Raw genomic sequence first — 25,599 nt, forward strand, 5'->3', positions numbered from 1 at the left:
AAATCTAAATGAAGTTGTGTCTGGGACCTTCTTGGTGTAGTCGTTAGGAGCATGGACTCTAATCTGGGAGAACTGCGTTTGATTCCCCATGCCTCCACTTGCAGCTGCTGGTGTGACCTTGGGTCAGTCACAAGTTCTCTCAGAGCTGTTCTCTCAAGGGCAGTTCTCGGGGGAGCTCTCTCAGCCCTACCTGCCTCACAGGGTGTCTCTGGTGGGGAGGGGAAGGGAAAGGGATTGTAAACCACTCTAAGGCTCCTTCGGGTCATGAAGAGTGGGGTCTAAATCCATCCTCCTCCTCCTCTTCCTGCATGCCAAGCAGATACTCTAACTCCTCAGATGGAGGGGCTGTGGCTCAGTGGTAGAGCATCTGCTTGGTATGCAGAAGATCCCAGGGACAAATCCCTACCGTCTTCAGGTGAAAAGATCAAGTGGCTGGTGATGGGAAAGACCTGTACCTGAAACCCTGGAAATCTGCTCCCAGACCTCGATGGACTAATGGTCTGATTCAGTATAAGGCAGCTCCATGTGTCTGTGACTTCAATGCCCAAACCAGAAACTGGTGAAAACTGTGGAGGAGGATCAGCTTCCAAAATGAGTAGATCTTTTTGCCCACGGTAACACTGCCAGACAATGTATTGGGCGTTGCATGTTAAGCAACCCTTAACTCCCTAGATCAAGGTTAGTTTAATCTGGGGGGATAGGGCCTCCTGATACCAGATGATTTTTCAGCCCCGGGTTCGGACAGAGGAACACTGAAATTAAACCAATCCTGGTTGCCTTTCTTTGCTGGATGAACAGGGATCGATTACGCAGTGTCTCAACACAAGCGGAAAACCTCTTTACCATTTCAGTAAACTGGTCCACACAGGCCATTCGAATGCGTTCCGGGGTCAGGGGACTGTTCAGCCCAAAGTCCCCAGACAACCCCCTTTCTCTTCTTGCAGCGGCCACTGCGTCCCACAATGCAAAGAACACGGAGCATCCCAGGAAAAGCCCCGATTCACCAAGGCCCTGCCAAAAACAAAGCAACGCAAAACAAATGCATAAAAAGAGAATGATTGGGGGGGAGGCCTTTCGAAGCATGTTAGAAAAGAGATGGTCTATTTTACATAAGAACGTAAGAGAAGCCATGTTGGATCAGGCCAATGGCCCACCCAGCCCAACACTCTGCGTCATGCAGAGTCCAAAACCCAGGTGCAATTCTGGAGGTCCACCAGCAGGGCCAGAACTCTAGAAGCCCTCCCACTGTTGCCCCACAAGCACCAAGAAAACAGAGCATCACTGCCCCAGACAGAGTCTTAAACATAAGAACATAAGAGAAGCCAATGTTGGATCAGGCCAAAGGCCCGTCCAGTCCGACACTCTGTGTCACACAGTGGCCAAAAATGGTCTTCCGTCTATACCTTGTGGCTAATAGCCACTGATGGACATAAAGTATAGCACTTCCCTACATATGTCATCAGCACGCCCCATTAACCTTGTTGGAATTTCTTAGAGATATTCTTAACACTGAGTCACTCCTGCCGCCCTCCCCCATGTACACAGATTAACTGTAGAGCCATTTCTATTAAAAAACAAAACAAAACTGTTTTTTGATTAGCTTTTATGGGGATGTTGGGGTGATGCTCTGGTTTTTGGGGAAACACTCTATGGTAGAAGTGAATTCTACCATAGAGTTCCCCCCCAAAAAAACCCCAGAGAGTCGCCCTGACGTCCCAACGTTACTTCAGAGTCATGTCGGAAGTCACGTTGGGGATCTCACTGAAACATCGGGTGAGAGTCCCAGCTCCTGGTAAGCCCACTTCCCATCCCCTGCCAGCTGCCTGGGAAGACCTGGCAACCATAGACCTCAGCTGGAGGACAGTACCATAGAGTCCACCCTGCAAAGCATGTTTTCTCCAGGGGAACTGATCTCTGTATTCTGGAGATGAACTGTAATTCCGGGGGGATCCCCAGGTCCCACCTGGAGGCTGGCATCCCTAATGCACACTTAGATCCCAGCTAATTTCAATGACAACCATGCATATATCAAGCGACAGAGAACTGCAGCCAATGTTTTCAAAAAAAATAATAACATAATCTTCAGGGTCTGAACCATGAACAGCTTAATCTCAGTATAATTCCTTTCTCTTATAAATTTATCTTACAAATGTCTCTTTTATCTCAATACTGGGATTCGTTAGTGTTTAATACAGCTTGGATTTAGTTCTCTTACCTTGGACGAGTAGATGGCTGTTGTGCTTTCGGAAGAAGCCAGCAAGGAGACACTGAAATGTTCAGGGATATCACACACCGCAGGGATTTTATACTGATCTGGACCTCTTGTGTAGAGGTCGCCTTCGGGGGAGTATTTGATTTCCTCCATTGTGTAAAGTCCAAGACCTTGAACAAAGGCGCCTTCGATCTAACAACAGGAAGTAACACTTGAGTACCAGAGCTCTACTAACTACCACCTTGTGCTAAAGGTAGCATTAGCTAGAAATTAATTTCTTTTAAAGTATTAAATAAAACAAACAAAAAGAAGGGTAGGTTTTTATACCCTGCTTTTCTCTACCTTAAGCAGCTTATAATCGCCTTCCCTTCCTCTTCCCACAACAGGCACCTTGTGAGGCAGGTGGGTGGGGCTGAGAGAATCCTGAACGAACCGTGACTGGCCCAAGGTCACCCAGCAGGCTTCATGTGTCTCAAAGCAGTTTACAGTCACCTTCCCTTCCTCTCCCCAAAACAGGCACCTTGGGAGGCAGGTGGGGCTGAGAGAGTCCTGAGAGAACTGTGACTGGCCCAAGGTCACCCAGCAGGCCGCATGTGGAGGAGTGGGGGAATCCAACCTGGTTCTCCAGATTAGAGTCTGCTGCGCTTAACCACTACACCATGCAGGCTCTCACAAAAAACAATAATTAAAAAGGCAGAACCATATGCTACAAAATGGAATCATAGTTAATAATATCATTAGATCTCCAGAATTTTATAAACAGACATTGCATCCAATGTTCCCTCTATGTTGAGGAGTCTTGTAAGCAAACATTCTACTTTGTGAGCTCCTGGCATTAAAGTTGTGAGCGGGCGATTTGGCTACTGCATAAATTAGTTTGCTCTGGAGCCATCCTTCTCTAGCTAAGACAAAAATGTGCGAGCCGGAGGCTAAAAAACTGTGAGCTGGCTTACAATAACTCAGCTTACAGGGAACACTGATTGCATCCTTATCACTGTGTCTATTTTTCTGCCTTCTTTTTCACTGTACAGCAAACCCCTCATGTTTCAAAAAGTTTGGACTATGGGATCCAATTCAGTGGACCCTCAAAGAAGGTGACTCCATCCTCCATTGGTTTCAGTGTAGGGGGGGGGAAGTGTTTAAAGAGATTGTGGTCCCTTTAAATGCCTTCTCCAAGTGGTGAATTCACCTGGAAGGCGTCTAAAGGGATTGCAATCCCTTTAAACAACCCTTAAATTCAACTGTTTTGCGGTCCCAAAAAATCCCAAATCTTATCGGGATTTTTGTGGATTGGCCATTTCAGATAGCCAAAAAAAATACCCCAATCTATATCCAGCTAAGAGAATAGCTGGAAAATACCAGACTTTTTTGGTTTGGATATAGCCAAATGCACTCCTCTACTAGATACCCGTTCAGTGCAGGATGCGGCCTTAGATGTTGCTGTGCAGTGTGCGCCAATAAGAGATGGAGGACTCTTTTGTATAGCTGAACCACGAAAACAAATACATTCTCATGACGTACCTGACCTATATCCACTGCAGGATTGATGCTGCAGCCAATATCCATAACAATGTCTGTTGTGACATTCTGTCAAGAAGTACAAATTGAAAGTTTGTATTACATCATTTATTTATTTATAACGTTTATTAACCACCTTTCTACCAGGTGGCACTCAAGGTGGCTTGCAACAGAAATAAAACAACAGTTATAAAGCATATAAAAGATGACAGTTTAAAATCTCAGTTAGCACTTCCAATAAAGAAAAACTAAATTAGTCAAATGCAGTCCTAAATAAAAATTTTAAAATCAGAGGAGAGGAAACACAGTACACTAACTGAGAAAAAACAGCTAGACGTGTCAGAGTTTGTATTTAATGAGATTTTAAAAAAGGACTTTTTAATTTTAATTTTCTTTTATAAGGAACAAACACAACACAAACATACATACGTAGACTTGAAGAGTGTCCAAGAAACTAAGCTGTACGAAACCTTCCAAGCCTAACTTGAAAGTACTGCAGAATATCAGCTATAGGTTTTGCTTTATTCCTAAGTAAAGTCCAGTGGTTACCTTGCGATCTCCAGTCAGACAGTCTATTTCAACCTCGGTGCAAATAGCTCCAAAAATGAAATATTCAAACGGCCAGCCTTCCCCCTTCTCCCAGTCAAAGTTTGCTTCATAACCCCTGGAAGAAGTGGTGGAAAGAATGATGCGAGTGAAAGCTATGGAACGGTGCCATCCATGGCAATGGCATTTCAGCACAGGGCTGAAGCCAGCAGTGAGCTTTAGGGGCTGAGTGCCCCCCCCCCCGCATGATTAGGACAGAGCCTTCCTCCCCCAGTCTTCGCCAGCCAGTGAGAGCGGCCATCAGCTCTCCGAGTGCCTCGGACAGCCGACAGCCCAACTTGCTGGCCAGCGCAGATGCAGTGAGGCGCCTGGGTGGGCCATTGTCTAATGGCCGGCCCAGGCACCTCACACCGTCTTCACCAGACATCAAGTTTGGCTGTCGGCTTTCTGAGGCTCTCAAGGAGCCAAAGCAAGTCGGCTCTCTGAGGCTCGGAGCTAGCGCAGACGCAGTGAGGCACCTGGGCAGGCCATTATTTATTTATTTTATTGGATTTGTATCCCGCCCTCCCCGCATAGCAGGGTCAGGGGCAGGTTCCAAACATACAGATCTGCAAGACTGCAGACATACAATTTAAAACAACCATTGATACAACTTTAATTAAATTCCTTAAAATCAGTAAAACACTAAAAAAACACATAGTGTGCCTTGACAGATGGTATTAATTCTGGCGATGTTATCGTTTCAATCGGCTTCTAGGATCTGAGGTCACTGGAGGGGGGGGGCGCAGATCAAAATGGATGCCCGCTGCCTTAACGGAAAGCCCGGTAGAAGAGCCCCATCTTACAGGCTGCGATCTGGTCATGTTCCACTCAACTTTAAAAAACCTCTTAAAGTCCTCTTCAGGTTCTTCTCAATGTCAAGGAGAAAGTCTACTCTGAAGGCCCATGACACAGTCACAAGCAGTTTCACTTGTCTCTCAATCTCCAACCAGCCTCTGGCCTTTAGTATCTTAACAGGTGACTGAAGGTGGGCGGCCGTGTTGGTCTGAAGCAATAGAACAACGTTAAAGCTCACAGCTTGAATAAAACTTTGTTGGTCTTAAAAGGTGCCACTGGACTCTAACTTTTGTTCTATTAACAGGTGACTACCAGTTTATCCTAGTCTCTATGGCATGCCATAAGAGAAACAGAAATTCTACAGCATTCACACTCTGTAGCCACTCTAGGACTTCAGTTCTCCTGGACTCCATGGTATAACAGCATTATCTACTCTCTGAAGCGGCCATTTCCTCCAGGGGAAGGGATCTCTGTAGCTTGGCGATCAGTTGTAATTCTGGGAGAAATCCAAGTCCCACCTTCAGGCTGTTAATCATACTCAGTCTTAAGCATTCAGAATTCCCTGCAGTCCTATAAAGCTTTTCTTTTAAGAAAACAAATCTCTGAAAGGCTTCTGTATGAAGAACGGCACTTTTAACTCAGTACATGAACCTCCACAGGTAAGCATCCTCAAATGCTTTCCACCAATCACGTATTCAGACTTCTTGAGCGAATATTTTCTTTTCTGGTGTTGTAGTTGTGATGCGACCCCTGCTCTTTATTTTTAAATCTGGAAAGGCTACAATGTCACCGAAAATACAAAGTTATTCATTCATATTCAATGCAATCCTCGCTTAATCATGTTCTGTCAGAACAGTGTAATCCTAAACAGAGTCAAATTGTTCTAAGTCCATCAAAGTGGAAGGATGCAACTGTGTTCAGGATTGCACTGGTAGTATCCTTGGGCGCTGACTTCTTAAAGTTATTAGTTCATCAGGTGACATAGGCTGCCGAAAGGAGTTCAAACGTCTTACCTGAAAAAACCTGTTGCTGACAGATTAATGCTCTGTTCAAAAGCTTCCTTTGCCTGTAGAAGAGAGAACTATAGTAAGCTTATTCTTCCTCCAAACCATATTGTATAAACACGCTACAGTACCGTGCAAAAACCAGCAAGCAATTTTGCCTCTAGCACATCTCTTCCATATGTAGGAAGGTAGGGGAAAAAACAGTAAGTTACTCCTAGCTCAGAGTTCTTCAGCCAAAACAACAGCGCTGCTTTTAATACCATCCAGTACACGTACACATTACTGCAGAAACTCTGAATGTGCCAGTAGCATTTTACAAGGGCGGCGGGAAATGTAAGAATTGGTAAATCTTAGGAATCGCTGCAGCCACATCAGACTGCAGATGGGGAACAAGAAAGAATGTACTTCCCTGCTACTGTGCAGGTTGGAAACATTCCTCCTTTCTACGCTGCTCTCCCACTGTTTCCGTGGTTTCATTTGTTTGAAAAAAAAGAAAAGAAAGTAGTTTGGGACAAAACTAGACACAACTGAGCATCATGGCATATAACCACAAGAATTAGGCCTCAGACGCAGCTATAGCCTGTTCTTAAAATGTGCTACAGATGGCCCACTGTTAATTACTTTGATCAAAAGACAAATCACTGGCCACTGCCCAAGAATGGCAAAGTTTGAATTCAGTCTTCTGAGAGCTTGCGCTTCTATGTAAACACTCCTTGGGGCAGAGCTTCTGGTCACCTGTTACACTACATAAAAAAATGCTTACTGAGTTTCTTTCTCAGAGGAAGACTGTTACGGAAGAGTTTAATATTCAAGTTAATTAAATCTCTTCAGAGCTTACGGCCAATCTGACTGACAACTGTTTCAGTTGATCAGTCGTGCGCGTGGCACACCACCGGTCCTTCCCTTGGCACCGGCGGGTAAACGAGGGACCGGAGGGGAATGCCGCGCGCCGGCATGATCACACCACCGGCGTCTGGAGACAGCCCGTGGCAAACGTTTACTAGTACCTTGGAGGTACTCGTTTTTTAAGGCGCATTGTCAGCGGTAAGCCACGGGTGCGCTCCACTTCCCAGATATTGGGGTGTGATCGCGCCCGGATAATCCGCCCACCTTCCGTGCCTCTCCCGCGGCAACTTTGCTGTGTGACTGGGGCCTGAGTTTCTTTCTCAGAGGAAGACTGTTACAGAAGGGTTTAATATTCAAGTTAATTAAATCTCTTCAGAGCTTACGGCCAATCTGACTGGCAACCGTTTCAGTTGAATCCCTTATGAGAGAACCGACTTGAGTCGCTCTGGCCAGCCAGACGCTCCAGTCATTCTCCCTGAAGACAGACCCCATCCCGATTAAGATCGCTTCTACTTAGCCATCTTAAATGACAAGCCAGCCCGCTCTTGCTGAGCCAGGCCTCCACGGATCCCGCAGGGGTCAGACCCTTTCTGTCCCCGAATACCAACTGCGGGGGACGACACTCCGCTTCCACTCCAATCATGCCACACCCTCTTTTACTATGAACCAGCCCCAAGAGGATTTTATTACAGCTCAGATTCCTGTTGTTTTCTAAAACCATGTCATCCGTAGAAATGCTCTCACCCATTCTTTCCAAGAGCCCTTTGGATTCTGAGAAATGACCGGTTCAAGGCGCTTCAGAAGAGTCTGGCAGGCATCCTGACGGTTGGCGGGAACAGAAAGAAGAAAGAGGAAATCTGGCTGTGAGAGAACTCAGATTCCTTCATTTCTATAGTACTCAGGCCCATAGCTACGGTGGGGCTTTTGTGGGCTCTGCCCCCTTTCTTAAAGGCACAGCTCTGCAAGGATTTCTCCTGTACATGCTTTTTTCAGTAATTTGAAAAAAAATTTAAAGGTGTGCACTCCTTTAAGAAGAGTAGGGTGCTGTAGTTGACTAATTCCTGCACTGAGCAAGGGGGTTGGAGTACGTGACCTCTAGGATCCCTTCTAACTCTGTGTCAAGAAACTGGTTTCCTTGAAGAGAGTTTTTCTGCCTAAGTGTTAGCTTTCTTGACTATAGAAATCATCACCCCCACCTGCCGGCTTGTTCTCAGAATTGTTGCTTAGGCTGGCAGAAGAGATTAACTTGCAGCAGCTGAGAACTGTCATCTAAACTGGTTGACAGCTTGCAAGTTAGAGACCTAGCTGGTGGCTTTCTATTGGCTAAATGGCTTTTCCTTCTGCACTGAGAAGTTCAGCCCCACCACAAAAATAGTTGCCGCACAAGCCACAAAATCCTGGCTACAGGCCTGATAATACTCACAACACAGATTATATATTAAACCCACAGCATTGAAAAGAGAGCGTGTAATGATTCCTTGTTTTAGTGAGTGTGTGTCTTTAAATGTTTGGTTTGAGTGCAGTGCTGGAAGAAGAGTGATAGAGGGAGACAAGTGTGCTATGATTGGTGGATGACTGAGAGTGTGAAAGGAGCTGTTTGGAGTGAATTGGTGTGTGTGTCTTGAGGGAATTCAGTGAGTGATATGACAGAGTTGTGTGTGGAAACTTAAAGAGTTCTGTGTATGTGTCTTTGAAAAAGTGAAGTGTGGAAGAGCTATGAGGAGAGTCGGTGTGACTCTAAAGTTTTGAGAGAGTCCATAAGACAAAGAGCTTAGCCAGTGTGGCTGCCCATATGAAAGAGTTCCTTACAGTGTGGAATTTTAGTGTCAGAAGGACTGTGTGTGATACTTACCCAGTTATATTTAAAAGTTCTTTATTCTCAAAACAGTTAAAGGTAACCAGCAACTTATTTTTGATCTTTAATCAATAAATTAAATATTGTTTAAGTATATCCCAGATTTCAGTTCAATCCTTCCTCAGGGCCACATAAACCTCTGAAATGCCCACACCCTAGGTCACATTACCAGCAGCAGAGAGAGATTTTTGGAATTTTGAATTCCTGGTGGCAGCAGTTTATATACAAAGAGTAATTTTAAAGTAAAAACAGACCCCCCAAAATAAGCAGTGCGCCACAGAGTGCCTCAGCAGAAAATCTAGTAACCTACATTATTCACTATCAAACAGGGTATATAACTGAAAACTGACTAAATGATAATCAGACATTTGCCATTTTTTTAATGTTGCAAACCTAAGTGCACCCACTTGAAAGGAAAAACCTTGGAACCAACCAAAGTTACTGATAAGCAACTGTGCATAGCACCTAACTAGGAATACACTTCTGACTAAATATGTACTGAAACTGGTTGAGCAGATTTGGTGGCAATAACTAACTTTAACTATCAGAAGCAGCTCCATATCAGTATACTTTGATATGCTAACGGGGGTACTGGGAAAACTTGGATTCCTGTCATTAGCTCGAAGATTAATTTTGAACATTTATATCCCATCTCTCCAAACTTTTGGTTGTGTGGGTGAAAAATGAATGAATGAATGAATAAATAATAGAAATTCAAATCCATATAAAATTAATTTCAAACTGTCCGAAACAAAACAAGAACAAAAATCCCAACACTAAAATAATAAAAATTAATATGACAAAACAGCCATCAATAAAGTCAGTATTATAAAATCACAGCCTGTAAAACACCTCAGTGTGCTAAAATCGCAACTCAGTGTGCTAAAATGGCTATTTGACTATTTAACTTGGTACCTAAAATCCAATGAAATAAATCCAATAAATGCAAATTATGAGGAAGGACATTTCATAAAGATGGCGCCACCACTCAGAAAGCCCTGTCTCTGGTTGCTTCCCTTCCATAGCACAGAGAGCTGAGCTCAGGCTCACAGTCTTACTAACGCTCCTACGTTACCTTCACTGCCATCCCGTTGACATCCGTTCCCATGGAACCTACTGAAGCACACGCATTAGGGACCGTCGTTGTACTTGTCTCACAAAAGTGAATATTTGACATCGGCATCTTTAATTCTCGGCTAGCAACCTAGGAAGAGGGATGAATGCGGACATTATCTGCATTAAGGACAAGCGGGGTCTTTATACAGTACAATCCAAAAGTGGTACAGCCCAAAATTCATTCAACACATGCTATTGTCTTGGATTCTCTTCTGGAGCAGGAAAAAAAGGTGGAATGGTGCTCATGTGGTTAATTACTGGGCAGCTGGCCGAGCTGGAGAATTTCAGCTCCGGGCCCACAATATCACAGTAGTTTCTGCCATCTTCCGGCTGGCAAAGCCATTACCAGTTTCCATGTGTTGGCATCATCATTTAAGACCAATACGACTGCCGCAGCCATCGCTTATATGCCTTCCTCCCACCCAGCCTTCATAATTGCCAGAAGACTTCAGTTCTATAAGATACACCAAAACAATGGCTCGGTTCTGACATAACACAAGACCACGGTTTCTTTTAACTGTGATTAAGCCGTTTACATTGTGTTCCACTGTGATCTGGGTTTTTCCTTAGGCTATTAGGAACTCAAAGAAATTTCAGCGAGAAAGAAATAAAGCGGATGTTCCTGAAGCAACAACAGAAAGCGGAAGATGGACCTGAGAAAGTGGAGGAGAACAAAGACACAGAAGAAGAAGAAGAAGAGAACGATGGGGAAGACTGTGATACCATCTCGAAGAGTCTGGCAAAACTCATTGATCCTGAAACAGAACTAGGGGCTGTTGCCCCTAAACCATTTAAAAACGAATTTGGATTTTGATAAGAGGAAAGGAAATTGCAAAACAGATTAGTTTTGATAGCCTGATGTTTATTTTTAATGCATAACCTTAATTCCATGATCTTTACACCTTAGCTAAAGAGATTGTGATTGCTTGCTTGACACTTTTGTATTAGAATCTTCATGTTGTACTATTAAGATAATAGAGCTGTATCAACAATCTTATATTTCTGTATTATGGATCCTTGTTACTCTTTATTTTACGTTGTTCCACTACCCTGACCCTGTAGTTTTGTAGCTTAGAAAATAAAAAATTTAAAAGACGAAAAGACTTGAGCGGGCTTCACAAACACAGTGACAACCTGACACAAAGTGCAGGATGCGGTAAACTATCTCTATCCTTTAAAATCTGGCTTCCAGGGAACAACCAAACAAAAATGAACTACTGTGGGTTAAGAAGATTTGACAAAGGGGCAAGGGCAGCTGAAAGTCTCAAGAAAATATTGCAAATCCTCTTTCACAGACCACACAGACAAGAGGCCTTTTAATTGTTTAATGAACGAAGGAAAAATGAAATCTCATACAAAATTGTTTCATACAAGTTAACGAGAGATACTTGAGTACCTGGATCATTTTGGTGTGAAGTCCTTGTCCCATTTCTACGCCGCCGTACGTCAGCAGCACGGACCCATCGGTATATAAATGAACCAGAGCGGCTGCCTACCAAGCCCAAAGCACAACGGAATAAAGGAACAAACACAGAACTTTTAGAAAATGAGCAGCGGTATCTGGGGGGGTATTAACCTAAGTCAACAAAAGAGAGCTGGTTTCATTTGAATGACTATAGAAAAAACGAACTGAGAAAACCCACAAAAATTGCACGGCTGTGCAACTGCACTGCCATGCACTGCTGTGTCCACCAGCTTAGCTCACCCTGAGCCAGCCAAGACCTGAACTGGCCAAACGGGCTGGCCCCACCCAGATGACGTGGCACCGGCTGGCACGGCCACCCGAGGCTCCAGCCTAATCCAGTTGTTTACACCCAGGGAAGGGGGCTCTCCTAAAGCCCTCTCCGGCCCGCACAGCAATCCGGCCCTTTCAGGTAAGTCTCGGCTGCATTTCTGAAGTTACACTTACTGGCTGGAGAAAGCCTCCTGGGCCAGAAGAATAAAATATTATGCCCGTGCAGCACAAATGTTGCGCAGAACACAACATGATGTAACAACTACCTGTACAGTGGTACTATAATGTCAATGGGAACAGAAAAACCTGGAAGCTGGTGGGACAAGAGCAGTGCTTAATCCCATTCTTATTCAGGAGTTCACACACACATGTGAAGGTGCCTCACACTGAATCAGACCATGGGTCCCTCTAGGCTAGTATTGCCTATTCCTACTCTCCAGGGCCCTCCGGGCTCTCAGGCAGAGGTCTTTTGCTTCCCCTACTATCTGATCCTTTCAAGTGGAGATGCTGGGGATCGAACCTGGGACCTCCTGCATGGCCACTCAACTCTATGCAGGGCTATCCTCAAGACTGACCCGGAAACCACAACAGGTTTAGAATGTGGCAGTGCGGGTTCTTACAGGGACTCCATCGACAGCCCACATACAACCAGCTGCACTGGCTCCAGGCTGAATAAGGGCCGCAGCCTGCGTGGGAGCGCAGCAGGTGGCGCCCCCTACTGCATCAGCTATGCCACAACCCCAATCTTCCCTTTTCTGTTCAATTTAAGTAACTTGTGTCAGCCACGCCGCTTTGGGCCGCCGCCACACCGGCTCAAAGGGCAATTTCCTTCCTTCCTTTGGCCGGAGGAGGAGGGGAGCCTGGGGTGAACTGTGCTGCCTTCCTCCTCCCCCCCTGAGAAGTACCAGGCGGTGGGGGTGGGCGAGCTGACTACCCGCTGCCCCAACTGCTTCAGACGGCGTGCAGAGATGGAGGAGGCAGGCAGGGGAGGAGCTCGCTGCTGGTAACATGTGACTCGTCACGTGACCCTGTGGTGATCCTCCCATGCCATTCTGCCCTGCCTACCCGCAATGCCTGCACCCTCCAGTAATTTAGTTAAATTTAGAAGTTATTATTTATTTTCATTTAATTTATTTTTGGCTAATTTAATTAGTATGCAGGGGAGGGAGGGCTATAAGTTGAAATAAATAAATAACGGTGAGCATACGCACTGCCGCTGAGCCACAGCCCCCCGACCCTGCCCTAACTGGGGTCCCACACCTGCAAAAGACGTGGTACAAAGTGTAACACTGTCACCAAAAATAGCGGCTGCTCCCTGTCTCTTAGCACGCCATTCCCAGAGACGACAGTGGACAGCGGGCGGTGGGCTGAAGCCCCCAAAATTGGGGGGTTTCCCCGGCATTGCCGGGGGAATGACAACCCTACAACTGTTGGACATTGTAACTCTACATGCAAGAGGAACTGGGAGGGAAAGGGTTAAGAGAATTCTCTCACTGGGGTACACTGGGCAGTTGGCCCCGACCACGCATCGGTTAGATGTTGAGCCTCTTTGGCTGTTGCTTGCCTTCCATTTTCATCTTATTTAGGACCTTTCTTCTTCTTCTCTCTCTTACCTGGGCTTGGAGCTGTGTAGGGTTGCCAAATTCATTTTGGCCGGGAGCGGGGGGCTCCCGGCCGGCGTCCAGCTCGTGTGTGCGCGCGCGCATCACCTGGAAGTGACGTTGCACGCTGGGGGCAGGGCCACGCCATTTGAGGGGAAAACTCTTTGTTTCCAGGTGACGCGCACACGGGGGTGGGGTTTCCCCCGGGCCCCGATTCCCGCGGAATCGGGGCTTGAAAGCGGGGGGGAAATCCACCCCCCGGGGGCATTTGGCAGCCCTACAGGTGCAGGCCTGTGCACTCCAGCCTTTACCCACTGAAATCAACTGGCAAAATACGTCATGTAAGATGTGCATCTATTTGTGTGAGTAAAATTTCTTTCTCTTGTTACCATTGTAATTTGTTTGAACAGCATTGTCCCCTTAACCAGGAAATGTGGAGGCTCTGGGATACTATGTAAAACTTCTGTGCTTCTAAGGTAATTGTTTTCCCCCCCATTGAACCCAGTAACAACAATGCTATAAGGCATGGGAGGATCACCACAGGGTCACGTGACGAGTCACGTGTTACCAGCAGCGAGCTCCTCCCCCTGCCTGCCTCCTCCATCCCTGCACGCCGTCTGAGGCAGCTGAGGCAGCGGGTAGTCAGCTCGCCCACCCCCACCGCCTGGTACTTCTCAGGGGGGGAGGAGGAAGGCAGCACAGTTCACCCCAGGCTCCCCTCCTCCTCCGGCCAAACCAAAGCACCCACGGACACAAAGTGTCCACTAACTCCTCCTTGCAATTTGGGGAAACAGTGTACCGGCTTGAACAACTCTTCCCATAACGATATTTATGTATCTTTTCAAAACAAACTGACCTGACCTAGAACGCGTGTGCAAAAACCAACCGGAAACTTCATGGGTATAATGGCAATCCCTTTTTTCTTCCAGTAACTTTGCTTGTTGAATTCCTTCACAGCTGCTCTTCTGGTGTGAAAGGCAGATTTCTCCATGCATTCCTTCCAACACCTAAGCAGGTTCTGGGGCTTGAACTCTTGTCTGTAGGGCGTTAGTCCGTTTTCTTTATACATGTTGATTTCCCTAACCTGGGATCAAAGAATCACAATAAACACTGAACACCAAAAGATAAATGACAATGAACTTTGAAATTCTGGATATATTTACGTAAAACCTGTCCCAGGCTTTCTGCGAATATTGGTGGGAATTGATTTGGGGCCTCCTGACACCATGTAGGAGCGTTTCAAAATCAAGGACTCATTTTGTTACACTACCAGGTCATAAAACTGTTTTGGTGGCATTTATATAACCATAAATCAGATCTATGTGGGGCCCCCCTTGAAGACTGTACAGAAGAGGAGGAGGATGAAAAGGAGATCAGATTTATACCCTGCCCTTCACTACTCGAAGGAGTCTCAGAGCGGCTTACAACCCCTTTTCCTTCCCCTCCCCACAACAGACACCCTGTGAGGTAGGCGGGGCTGAGAGAGCCCTCTCGAGAATTGCGCTCTTGAGAACAGCTCTGAGAGATCTTGTGACTGACCCAAGGTCACACCAGCAGCTGCATGTGGAAGAGTGGGGAATCAAACCCAGTTCTCCCAGATTAGAGTCCGCGCTCCTCACCACTACACCAAACTGGTTGGCTACAAGCTACAATTAGTACAGAATGCTGTAGCCAGAGTTCTGACGCTTGGAGTTCAGGGAAGGCGTGCAGCTGACCCCCCCACCCCCCACCCGGGTGCCCCACAAAATTTCCTCATGCCCCACCAACCCAAAATTTCCAACTACGGGGCCGGTTCTGGTGGCGATCATTAACCCATTCATGTTAGTGAGAGTAAAATTAGGAGAAGTTGAAAAGTGTTCTCTTCCTCTACTGGGAACACTGTGATGCTTCTGTCCCAGGTAGTCCTGGTAAGGGCTGCTGGGAAATCCTCCGAGAGGCCTGTGATAACTCACAGACATACATGTTTCTCTCGAGCCCCAGTTCTTTCCTTCTTCTTCAGGCCTCTTCCGACGGGGAGCCCTGGGACTAATATCCAGCATTCACACTCTCACACCATTTCCCAAAGTCCTCTTGGCAACAGCGGGTCCCCTTTTGTGTTTGTTCTAAAATTTTCATTAAGAATAAGCACTCCATCCTTCTTCTTTCCCCTCACCTGCTCTGGTAATAAACCACATCTGGCCGCCACACGCGTTATAAAGGATTCGGTAACCAATCCGCCTTGTGGGAAGCCAAATCCCCGGAAAGCTGTGTTGGACGTTATGTTAGTCTTGCAAGCACGAGCGCAGGATCGTACATTCGGGATGTGGTAGGCGTTATCCATTTTTAATAGGAGTATCTCTGCAACCTGCGTTATGGGGACATTAATGAGCGGGCATCAGCGCTGTTCAGCTTACATTGCTAAGTTGTCTTACGAGGAAACTCACATGGGGAAAGAATGTCTTGCGTTGCGGTAAAAAAAGCTGAAAGGCTTAAGAATGCCTCAATTTTCTGCAAGCAAAATTACAATATAACGAATAGCAGAGAGACAGAGTTGTAAACTGTGATGCCTTAGCACATGTATGTTAATTTTTATCATGTGAGAGGCAGGAAAAATATACGCAAGAAACAGCACAAATGTTTATAGATCCAGGTGGGCAGCCCTGTTGGTCTGAAGCAGTAGAAAAAGGTTTGAGTCCAGTGGCACCTTTGAGATCAGCTGTTTTATTCAAGGCATGAGATTTTGTGTGCACACAACTTCCTCAGATACACTGAAATGGAAGTTACCAGTCCATACATATAGGTAGAGGCTGAACAGCGTACAACATAATGAAGATGTTTTAACAGATGCAAACAGGAATAACAAGCTAAGTTTATATGGTCACCAATTGTTTGGATTTAATTTCAGGGGGGAAACGGTGAAGCAAATTTTCTTTGACATATTTATTTGCTTCACTGTTTTCCTCCTGGAATTAAATCCAAACAATTGGTGACCATATAAACTTAGCTTGTTATTCCTGCTTACATCTGTTCAAACATCTTCATGATGTTGAATGCTAATTTGCTGGGCCGCAAAAGGATGTACAATATCTGGCCCCCCTTTCCACCCGATTTCATTAAGAGAATTGTTTACCACTACTTGAAAATCACCTTAAAGGAATACTCACCAAAATGGAATCGTCGGGAGTACATCCTCCATTTATATACGCACTGACATCCATGGCCAAAATTCTGCCATTATTCATGAAGCCAATCTGAAGGGGATTGAATGTTCAGTTTATTTTGCGGTCTGTTATAGTGGTACTGTTCACTTAGCTATACTTGTACAGCAGGAAGAAGACATGAATCCTGAACAGCAGGGTTACCAGCCTCCAGGTGGGACCTGGGGATCCCCTGGAATTACATCTCATCTCCAGACCCCAAAGATCAGCTGTCCTGGAGAAAATGGATGGAGGGTTGACTCTATAGCATTGTACCCAACTGAGGTCCCTGTCCTCCCCAGGCTCCACCCCCAAATCGCCAGGACTTCCCCAATCTGGATCTGGCAACCCTACTACCCCTATCGGTGGTCAGGGGGACCAGGCAACCCTATCAAACAGAAATCAGTCAAATGTAAGTAAACCCTCTTCCCTTCTTACGGCTGCGACACACAAACCAGGACAATCTGAGAGGGTCACAGACAGGACGTTTCATAAACATTTCCACAACACTTGTGAGTTTCAGTTGGGCCTGATGGAGACACTGAGTGGAGGAGGAGGAGGAGATCCGATTTATACCCCGCCCTTCACTACCTGAAGGAGTTTCAGAACAAGCGTACAATCCCTTTCCCTTTCCCTCCCCACAACAGACACCCTGTGAGGTCGGTGGGGCTGAGAGAGCTCTTTCGAGGGCTGCCCTTGAGAGAACTTGTGTCTGACCCAAGGTCACACCAGAAGCTGCATGTGGAGAAGCGGGGAATCGAACCCGGTTCTCCCAGATGAGAGTCCGTGCTCCTAACCACTACACCAACCTGTCTCTCAGCCAAGTGATCTTTGCTTTTTCTAAAGGGCCTGCATGGGCATCTGCATGTTTCCTGTTGATCAGAAAGAGACAGTGTTTGGTGAGAAGGGATCCGAAGGGGAAAACTTCTTCTAGAAAAATTGCGCTATGCAAAAAACCCTCACTAGATAGTTTCAGAAGGTAGCCCGGTTGGTCTGCTGTAGATGAGCCAGATTTGTGTCCAGCAACACCTTAGAGACAAATCAGATTTCTGGGCATGAGCATTTGAGACTCAAAGCTCTGACAAAGGGAAGTTTGACTCTCGAAAACTCATGCCCTGAAAATCTTGTTTGTCTCTATGGTGCTACAGGACTCAAATCCAGCTCTTCATAACACTAGAACAAATTTAGAGTCCAGTGGCACCTTTAAGACCAGCAACGTTTTATTCGAAGTATGAGCTTCCGTGCGCACGCACGCTTTTTCAAATACATTGGAATGGTGTGTAAGGTTCAAACTTATAGACAGGGAAATTAACATGTAACATGATGATGTTTAAGATACGCAGGGTCAAAAATAACAAGCCAAGGTTATATACATTGTGAAGACCCTGGGTTCTTCTGTTATTAGAGAGTCAACATGGAATGTTTCCTTCGGGAGTTGATAAGTAGTGATTGATAAGAACTGGGATTGCTACACGCTCAGATAAAGCAAATACTGTGAAACGGATTGTTCATTGCGCAGTATTCGTTAGTGTATGAGCGATAATGGAAGTAAATTTTCTACAGAAATTACTATAGTAAACATCTTTGTAATTTATCTTTATTGACTCTCTGTTATTTTTGTCACGGATGTTGTTTTTGGAATTCCACTTCCTCCCGTGATCTCTCATTTTTGGCTTCTAAGGTTATAAGGTCAACAGCAGTAAAGCAATAAATGTGTCCGAATAGCAGATAAATGTCTAAAGGTATTTGAAAAAGTGTGCGTGCACCTAAGGACATAAGAGAAGCTAATGCTGGGTCAGGCCAATGACCCATCCAGTCCAACACTCTGTGTCACACGGTGGCCAAAAAGCTCATACCTTGAATAAACCTTCAAGGCGCCACTGGACTCTAATTTTGTCCTGCTGCTTCAGACCAACACGGTTGACCATCTGGAACGGTCTTCGTAACACTATTTAGCATTTACACAGAACTCTGGGATAAGCAGAGTACTCCGCACCCAACTATACCCCATACCACAAATCGTCAAAGCACAAGAAGGGATTAAGAGATCTCTCAATGTTCTGTCATGTTTGGCTCTGGGAAAAGTGGGCTGCCTAAAGCGACCAGGGAACGTACACCTGAGTCAGGGCACGACTCCCGTTTCCAACTCTGCTTGCACACTGAGGTGTGATTGTTTCCTACGAACCACCCCACAGCACACGGGTCTGCCGCACGGCTTACTTTGTATTTGCCGATGGCGGGGTGCCGACCTCCGCAGACTAACATGTCAGTGCCCCTGTCCAGAACGCACCGAACGGGACGGCCTGTCCTAGACCAAAAAAAAAGAGGGGGGGGGAGAAGCTGATTACTGGAGACCTTTCTCAGAGTTTGTCCTCTGATGTCACGGACAGAGCTGGCTCAGCCCATCCGGCAAGGAAAGCGCTTGTTCTGAGTGATGAAGTTGCCAACCTCCAGGTAGTGGCCGGAGACCTCCCAGAATTACAGCTGGTCTCCAGACCGTATAGATCAGAGAGAAAACAGCCGCTCTGGATGGTGGACTGCACGGAATCCTGCCCTGCTGAGGTCCCTCCCCTTCCCAGGCCCCTCCCTCCCCAGGCTCCACCCCCCCAAATCTCCAGGTATTTCCCAGCTGAGAGCAGGCGACCCTGCTCCATTACGACACTCAAACAGTCCTGCCAAAGCACTACTATCACCATCAAACCAAAGAACGGGGAACTTGGAGAACAGAGTGTGTGTGTGTGTGGGGGAGAGAAAATGTTTGAAGAAGAGGAGGAGGAGGATTTATACCTGCCCTTCACTTGGGAGCCTCAGAGCAGCTTACAATCTCCTTTCCTTTCCCACAACAGATGACCTGTGAGGTAGGTGGGGCTGAGGGACCTCTTTCAAGGACTGCTCTTGAGAGAACCTCTCTGAGAGAACTTGTGACTGACCCGAGATCACACCAGCAGCTGCACGTGGAGGAGTGGGGAATCAAACCTGGTTCTCCCAGATTAGACTCCACACGCTTAACCACTACACCAAACTGGGAAGGAATTGGCCTACTCATTCCCCTGAGAGTTTACAGCATTCACAGGAACCAAACAGATTTTGGAGGTGAGGAGGGGTTTCCAAGTCGTTCCCTCTTTTCCAATTCTTTGCGACCCCCAGCTTGTAAAATATCAAAAGATGATGGGTGCCATCCAGGGAAAAGTAAATCTTTAAATTTAAATGTTGTTCTAAGCACTACCATTTTAATCAATGCGATGCATTACATTTAATTACAACAAATGTATTAATATTTTGTTCAGGGTGTGCAGTGGGTGTTGACAAAGTAACTTCATTGCTGGCATCCACAGAGGTAGGACAAGTTCAAAAGCAGTGTGTGTGTGTGGGGGAGAACTGTACCCAACTTGGGAAAAATGCCTACAAGCATTCTGACCTTTAAAAAAAAAAAGATCAATCAATTTGAAAGGCAAACAAAATTTGCTGAGCATGAAATTGCTGAGCGGTCGGGTTAGAACGGATAAAAGGAAGTACTTCTTCACCCAAAGAGTGATTCACACATGGAATTCACGGCTACAAGCATGGACGGCTTCAAAAGGGAATTAGATAAACATATGGAGCAGAGGTCCATCAGTGGCTATCAGCCACAAGGGATAGATAGGGGCTCTGGGGCAAGTGATGCTCTGTCATCTTGGTGCTTGGGGGGGGGTCAACAGTGGGAGGGCTTCTAATGTCCTGGCCCCACTGGTGGACCTCCTGATGGCACTGGTATTTCTGGCCACTGTGGGATACAGAGTGTTGGACTGGATGGGCCTTTGGCCTGATCCAACATTGGCGTCTCTTATGTTCTTAAAATATGACATGTGATAAAGCAAAGTCCAAGTTTTTGGCGAGCACCCAGATAAGAAGTAAGTTTAGCCCTGACCTGGATGGTCCGGGCTAACCCGATCTCATCAGATCTCGGAAGCTAAGCAGGGTCAGCCCTGGTTGGCAGTGTTCCCTATAAGCTGAGTTAGTGTGAGCTAGCTCAGTTTTTTAGCCTCCGGCTTACACATTTTTGCCTTAGCTCAGGAAGGGATGGCTCCAGAGCCAACTGATTTATGCAGTAGACAAATGGCTCGCTCACAATTTTAATGCCAGTAGCTTACAAAGTAAAATTTTTGCTCACAGGACTCCACAGCTTAGAGGGAGCATTGCTGGTTAGTCCTTGGATGGGAGACCACCCAGGAAGTCCAGGCAGGATCACTATGCAGAGACATGCAATGGCAGTCTACCTCCTCTGTTCATCTCCGTTCATCAGATAAGAGCCAGTCTGGTGTAGCGGTTAAGAGCGCGGACTCTAATCTGGGAGAACCGGGTTTGAGTCCCCACTCCTCCACATGCAGCTGGCTGGTGTGACCTTGGGTCAGTCACAAGTTCTCTCGGAGCTGTTCTCTCACGAGCAGTCCTCGAAAGAGCTCTCTCGGCCCCCTCTACCTCTCAGGGTGTCTGTTGTGGGGAGGGGGTGGGAAAGGAAGCGGCTCTGAGACTCCTTCGGGTAGTGAAGGGCGGGGTATACATCCAATCTCTTCATCTTATTCTTGCCCTGAAAGCCCAACAGGGTCGCCATAAGTTGGCTGTGACTTGACCACACTGTCCGCCACCACCATTTGGTAAATACTGATCATGCTTCCCTCAAGGAAAATTAGTGGATATCGGTGTGGAAGCTGTTGTCCTCACCTCTGTTATGACCCTGAGTGCCATCTCTGATCAAGGGGAAAGTATGGATTTCATCAATTTAGAGTGCTGTTATCTTAGATGGCCGATCGAGGGGGGGGGCATAAAGGAGATCTGATGAGATCGGGCCCGCCTGAAGCTACCCTGGTCCATCAGGGTCAGTATTGTCTACTCAGACTGGGAGGAGGAGGAGGAGAGGAGACTGGATTTATACTCCACCCTTCACTACCCAAAGGTGTCTCAGAGCGGCTTACAAACTCCTTTCCCTTCCCCTCCCCACAACAGACACCCTGTGAGGTGGGTGGGGCTGAGAGAACTCTGGCACAAACTGCTCTTTTTCAAGGACAGCTGTGCCAGGGCTTGTGACTGACCCAAGGTCACATCAGCAGGTGCAAGTGGAGGAGTGGGGAATCAAACCCGGTTCTCCCAGATTAGAGTCCGCACACTTAACCACTACACCAAACTGGCAGCGGCTCTCCAGGGTCTCAGGCAGAGGTCCTTCATATCACCTACTGCTTTGTCCTTTTAACTGGAGATGTCAGGGACTGAACCAGGGGCCTTCTGCATGCCAAGCAGAGGCTCTGCCACTGAGCCACGGCCCCTCCCAACATGCTGCAGTAATTCATGACACGATTTTCTCATGTCTCATGCCCTACCGCCGCCACGTTCCTGAACCGTGCTCAGTACACGCACTCACTTCTTGGCGGCCACGGCCGTAACACAAGCCAACAGACTCGTTTTCAGCAGCTTCCCACCAAAAGCTCCTCCAATTCTTTTTACGTGGCACATAATCCGATTGCTTGGGACGCCTAAGCATGACGCCACCAAATCCTGCAAAAAATGTAAAACGCTGTTTTTTGTTTTTGAACAGGGCTGTTTTCCGTTTGGCATAATAGACAGATTTTGCAAAAAACCAAAACGAAACGAAATTCACAACGCTTTTTCAGTCTCTCTGGACCCAAAGAAATACTCTGTGGTGCTTTTAAAACTTAATTTTCTGAGAAATAGTGATTGAATATGGTTAGCCTTCAAATACACTTTATTTGCATTTGTACAGCAAACGGACAGGAATTTCCTAAACGCTGAAAATGTTTCATACACATTTGCTTATTTAAAAATATATACCTTACCTTTCCTCAGTTCGGTGACTGACAAGCCAAATCATACAATGGCAAGGCAAAGATTAAAAAATATGTAATTACAGTCCAGCAACCCAGTGAGTAGAGTCGTCAACGCCACCTGGAGATCTCCCGCTATTACAATTGATCCCCAGATGATAGAGATCTGTTCCCCTGGAGAAAATGGCTGCTTTGGAGAACGGAGAGGGTTCCCAAACTCCAGGTGACAGCTGGAGATCTCCTCGCATTACAACTGATCCCCAGACAATAGAGATCAGTTCTCCTGGAGAAAATGGCCACTTTGGAAGGTGGACTCTGTGGCATTACATCTCATCGAAGTCTCTGCCCTCCCCAAACCCCACCTTCCTCGAGTTCCATCCCCCAAGTCCCCAAGTACTTCCCAACCCTAAGGGTAGACTCTATGGCATTATACCTAGATGAAGTCCCACCCCCCCTTAAGCTCCACCTTCAAAATCTCCAGGTATTTCCCAGTCCAGAGCCGGCAACCCTACCAGTGAGGCAGACCAATGCTATCACACTCACTTTCACATGCACACGCCGAGTTATGCATTTTTAACCCACTTTCAATGCACTTTGTAACTGAATTTTACCGTGTAAACTGGCAAAACCCTACACTACACAGTTTGGTGTAGTAGTCAGAAGCGCGGACTCTAATCTGGGAGAACCGGGTGTGGTTCCCCACTCCTCCACATGCAGCTGCCGGTGTGACCGTGGGTCAATCCCAAGGTCTTTCAGAGCTGTTCTCTCTAGGACAGTTCTCAGGAGAGCTCTCTCAGCCCCACCTACCTCACAGATTGTAAGCCGCTCTGGGACTCCTTTGGGCAGTGAAGGGCGGGGCATAAATCCAGTCTCTGCCCTCTCGTCTTCTTCTCATTTCCAAACAATCACTAAAGTGCATTGAAAGTAGACCGAAAGTGCATTTTAGAGTGTGTGGGTCACCATAAGATGGAAGTGACTTGAAAGCACCTCACACACACACAACGTCATTTAGATTCAGGTGGGTAGCCGTGTTGGACTGGAGCAACAGAACAAAGTTGGAGTCCAGCGGCACCTTGAAGACCCACAAAGTTTTATTCTGGGTATAAACTTTTGTGTGCACGCATCTGAAGAAGTATGCCTGTACACGAAAGCTTATACCCAGAATTAAACTTTGTTGGTCTTAAAGGTGCCGCTGGACTCCAACGTTGTTCTACAACTTCATTTAGTTGTACTTCTTAGTCTAAGAGATTACGACAAGAGTGATCATGCCCTCTAACCTGTACAAATGCTGGATGCTGAGTGGATGCATAGATATCCATTTCTCGATCTTCCCCTTTCGGAACCGCAAGAATACTCTGAGTTTCCATGTAAAAGTGACGCTGCCCCCCAATAAGGATCTCACCTGTTCCAAAAAAAGGAAGGAAAAGTCTTCAGTTCCCCCTGAACTGAGGAGTCTGGTCTTTTTGGTGGGAAGAAGGCAGATGAGAAGCTCAGGGACAGGTTGGTAACAATTCCTCTGCTTCTTCCCACAGCATCTCAAACATGGTACCTACCAGACCAGGCCTTAGTCTTGACTTCTCAAGACAGACTGACCCAATCTCATTCAGCTAGAGCAGGGGTCCCCACGAAGAAAGGTTAAAGCACTTGGGGCTCATTAGCTTGGAGAAACAATGACTGAGGGGTGACATGATTGAGGTTTACAAGATTATGCATGGGATAGAGCAGGTAGAGAAAGAGGTACTTTTCTCCCTTTCTCACCCAAAGAGTGATTAACACATGGAATTCACGGCCACAGGAGGTGGTGGCAGCCACAAGCATGAACAGCTTCAAGAGGGAACTGGATAAACATATGGAGCAGAGGTCTATCAGTGGCTATTAGCCACAAGGTATAGATAGGAACTCTGGGTCTGAGGCAAGGGATGCTCTGTGTTCTTGGTGATGGGGGGGGGAACAGTGGGAGGTCTTCTACTGTCCTGGCCCCACTGGTGGACCTCCTGATGGCCCCTTGGTATTTTTGGCCACTGTGTGACAGAGTGTTGGACAGGATGGGCCATTGGCCAGATCCAGCATTGGCTTCTCTTATATTCTTATGTTATGTTCTTATGGTAGAAAACACAGAGGGGCCATGACATCTGTGGAAGCCTGGGAAGTGAGGAGGCTCTGATTTAGGGGGTCCCCAACCTTTTTGAGAGCGTGGGCATCTTTGGGATTCTTATACAGGGTGACGGGCCCACCACAAAATGGCTGCTGTAGGAGGCAGAGCAAACCACAAAATGGCGACCATGGGAGGCAGAACTACACACAGAAACACAGACGGTCAAGGGCAGGGGAGAGGGGGGCAATTTTTTAAAAAATGCACTGGGAAAGAGGAATGAGAGTGTGAATAAAACCAACACTGGGGTGGCGTCTGCTGCTGAAATAGCAGTATTTTCATCTGCACGGCCAATCAGACCTCTAGTGGCCAATCGGAAGCCCTTCTGGGTAACAGCCCCACCTGGCCTCACCCGCTTTCTAAAGACACTTGGTGGGTGCCAGAAAAGGTCATCGTGTGTGGCACCACGTTGGGGACCCCTGCTGTAGCTGAACGAGATTGGGTCAGTCTGTCTCGAGAAGTCAAGACCAACGCTCCCTCTAAGCTGTGGAGTCTTGTTTGCAAAAATTCGACTTGGGGAGCTCCTGGCATTAAAGTTGTGAGCGAGTGATTTGGCTACTGCGTAATTTAGTTTGCTCTGGAGCCATCCTTCCTGAGCTAAGGCAAAAATGTGTGAACCTGAGGCTAAAAACTGTGAGCTAGCTCACACTCACTCAGCTTAGAGGGAACACTGGTCAAGACTACGGACTGGCCTGGCAGGTGAAAGGCAAGATGGATCCTGTAGTCCTAAAACCACTTGCTTAGAATTGTGTCAGATGGGAGTAAAACCCATTAAGATAAAAATGGGGCTTAGTAGATTGCTCCATGACTCCCAGACTGGTGGGCGAAAGGACCAGAGGCGGTAGGACAGTTCTCCGCATATTTCGAGTCCCACAGATGGCCAGATTGAAGATCCAACAGAATGTAACCAGGCGCAGCAGGAGGGAGAGTGGCCTAGCGAAGGTACAGGAAGATCATTGAAAAATTTAGACAAGGGCACAGCAAGGAGAAGCCAGGATTACATCACCAGACTACAGCAATAAGCAAACACTGGCAGGGATCCAACAGAATGTAACCAGGCGCAGCAGGAGGGAGAGTGGCCTAGAGAAGGTACAGGAAGATCATTGAAAAATTTAGACAAGGGCACAGCAAGGAGAAGCCAGGATTACATCACCAGACTACAGCAGGAAGCAAACACTGGCAGGG

The 25,599-nt window shown here is 46.7% G+C and overlaps 1 protein-coding gene across 1 annotated transcript in view; it reads right to left on the minus strand.

Annotated features, from left to right (window-relative positions):
- The window catches only part of LOC107113600 (aldehyde oxidase 1-like), a gene marked incomplete at its 5' end in the record, with an annotated part of 71,318 nt that overhangs the window by 7,471 nt on the left and 38,248 nt on the right, over positions 1-25,599 (minus strand). Inside the window, 14 exon segments of the mRNA XM_015414948.1 lie at positions 844-1,011; positions 2,216-2,404; positions 3,734-3,799; positions 4,280-4,394; positions 6,127-6,179; positions 7,708-7,782; positions 9,894-10,022; positions 11,331-11,426; positions 14,127-14,354; positions 15,423-15,614; positions 16,414-16,500; positions 18,667-18,754; positions 21,842-21,975; positions 23,540-23,664. Coding sequence (XP_015270434.1) covers positions 844-1,011; positions 2,216-2,404; positions 3,734-3,799; positions 4,280-4,394; positions 6,127-6,179; positions 7,708-7,782; positions 9,894-10,022; positions 11,331-11,426; positions 14,127-14,354; positions 15,423-15,614; positions 16,414-16,500; positions 18,667-18,754; positions 21,842-21,975; positions 23,540-23,664 — 1,745 coding nt within the window.

The sequence above is a fragment of the Gekko japonicus genome, unplaced genomic scaffold (assembly GCF_001447785.1).
Source record: "Gekko japonicus isolate JY-2015 unplaced genomic scaffold, Gekko_japonicus_V1.1 scaffold3429, whole genome shotgun sequence".
In the NCBI taxonomy this organism is placed as follows: domain Eukaryota; kingdom Metazoa; phylum Chordata; class Lepidosauria; order Squamata; family Gekkonidae; genus Gekko; species Gekko japonicus.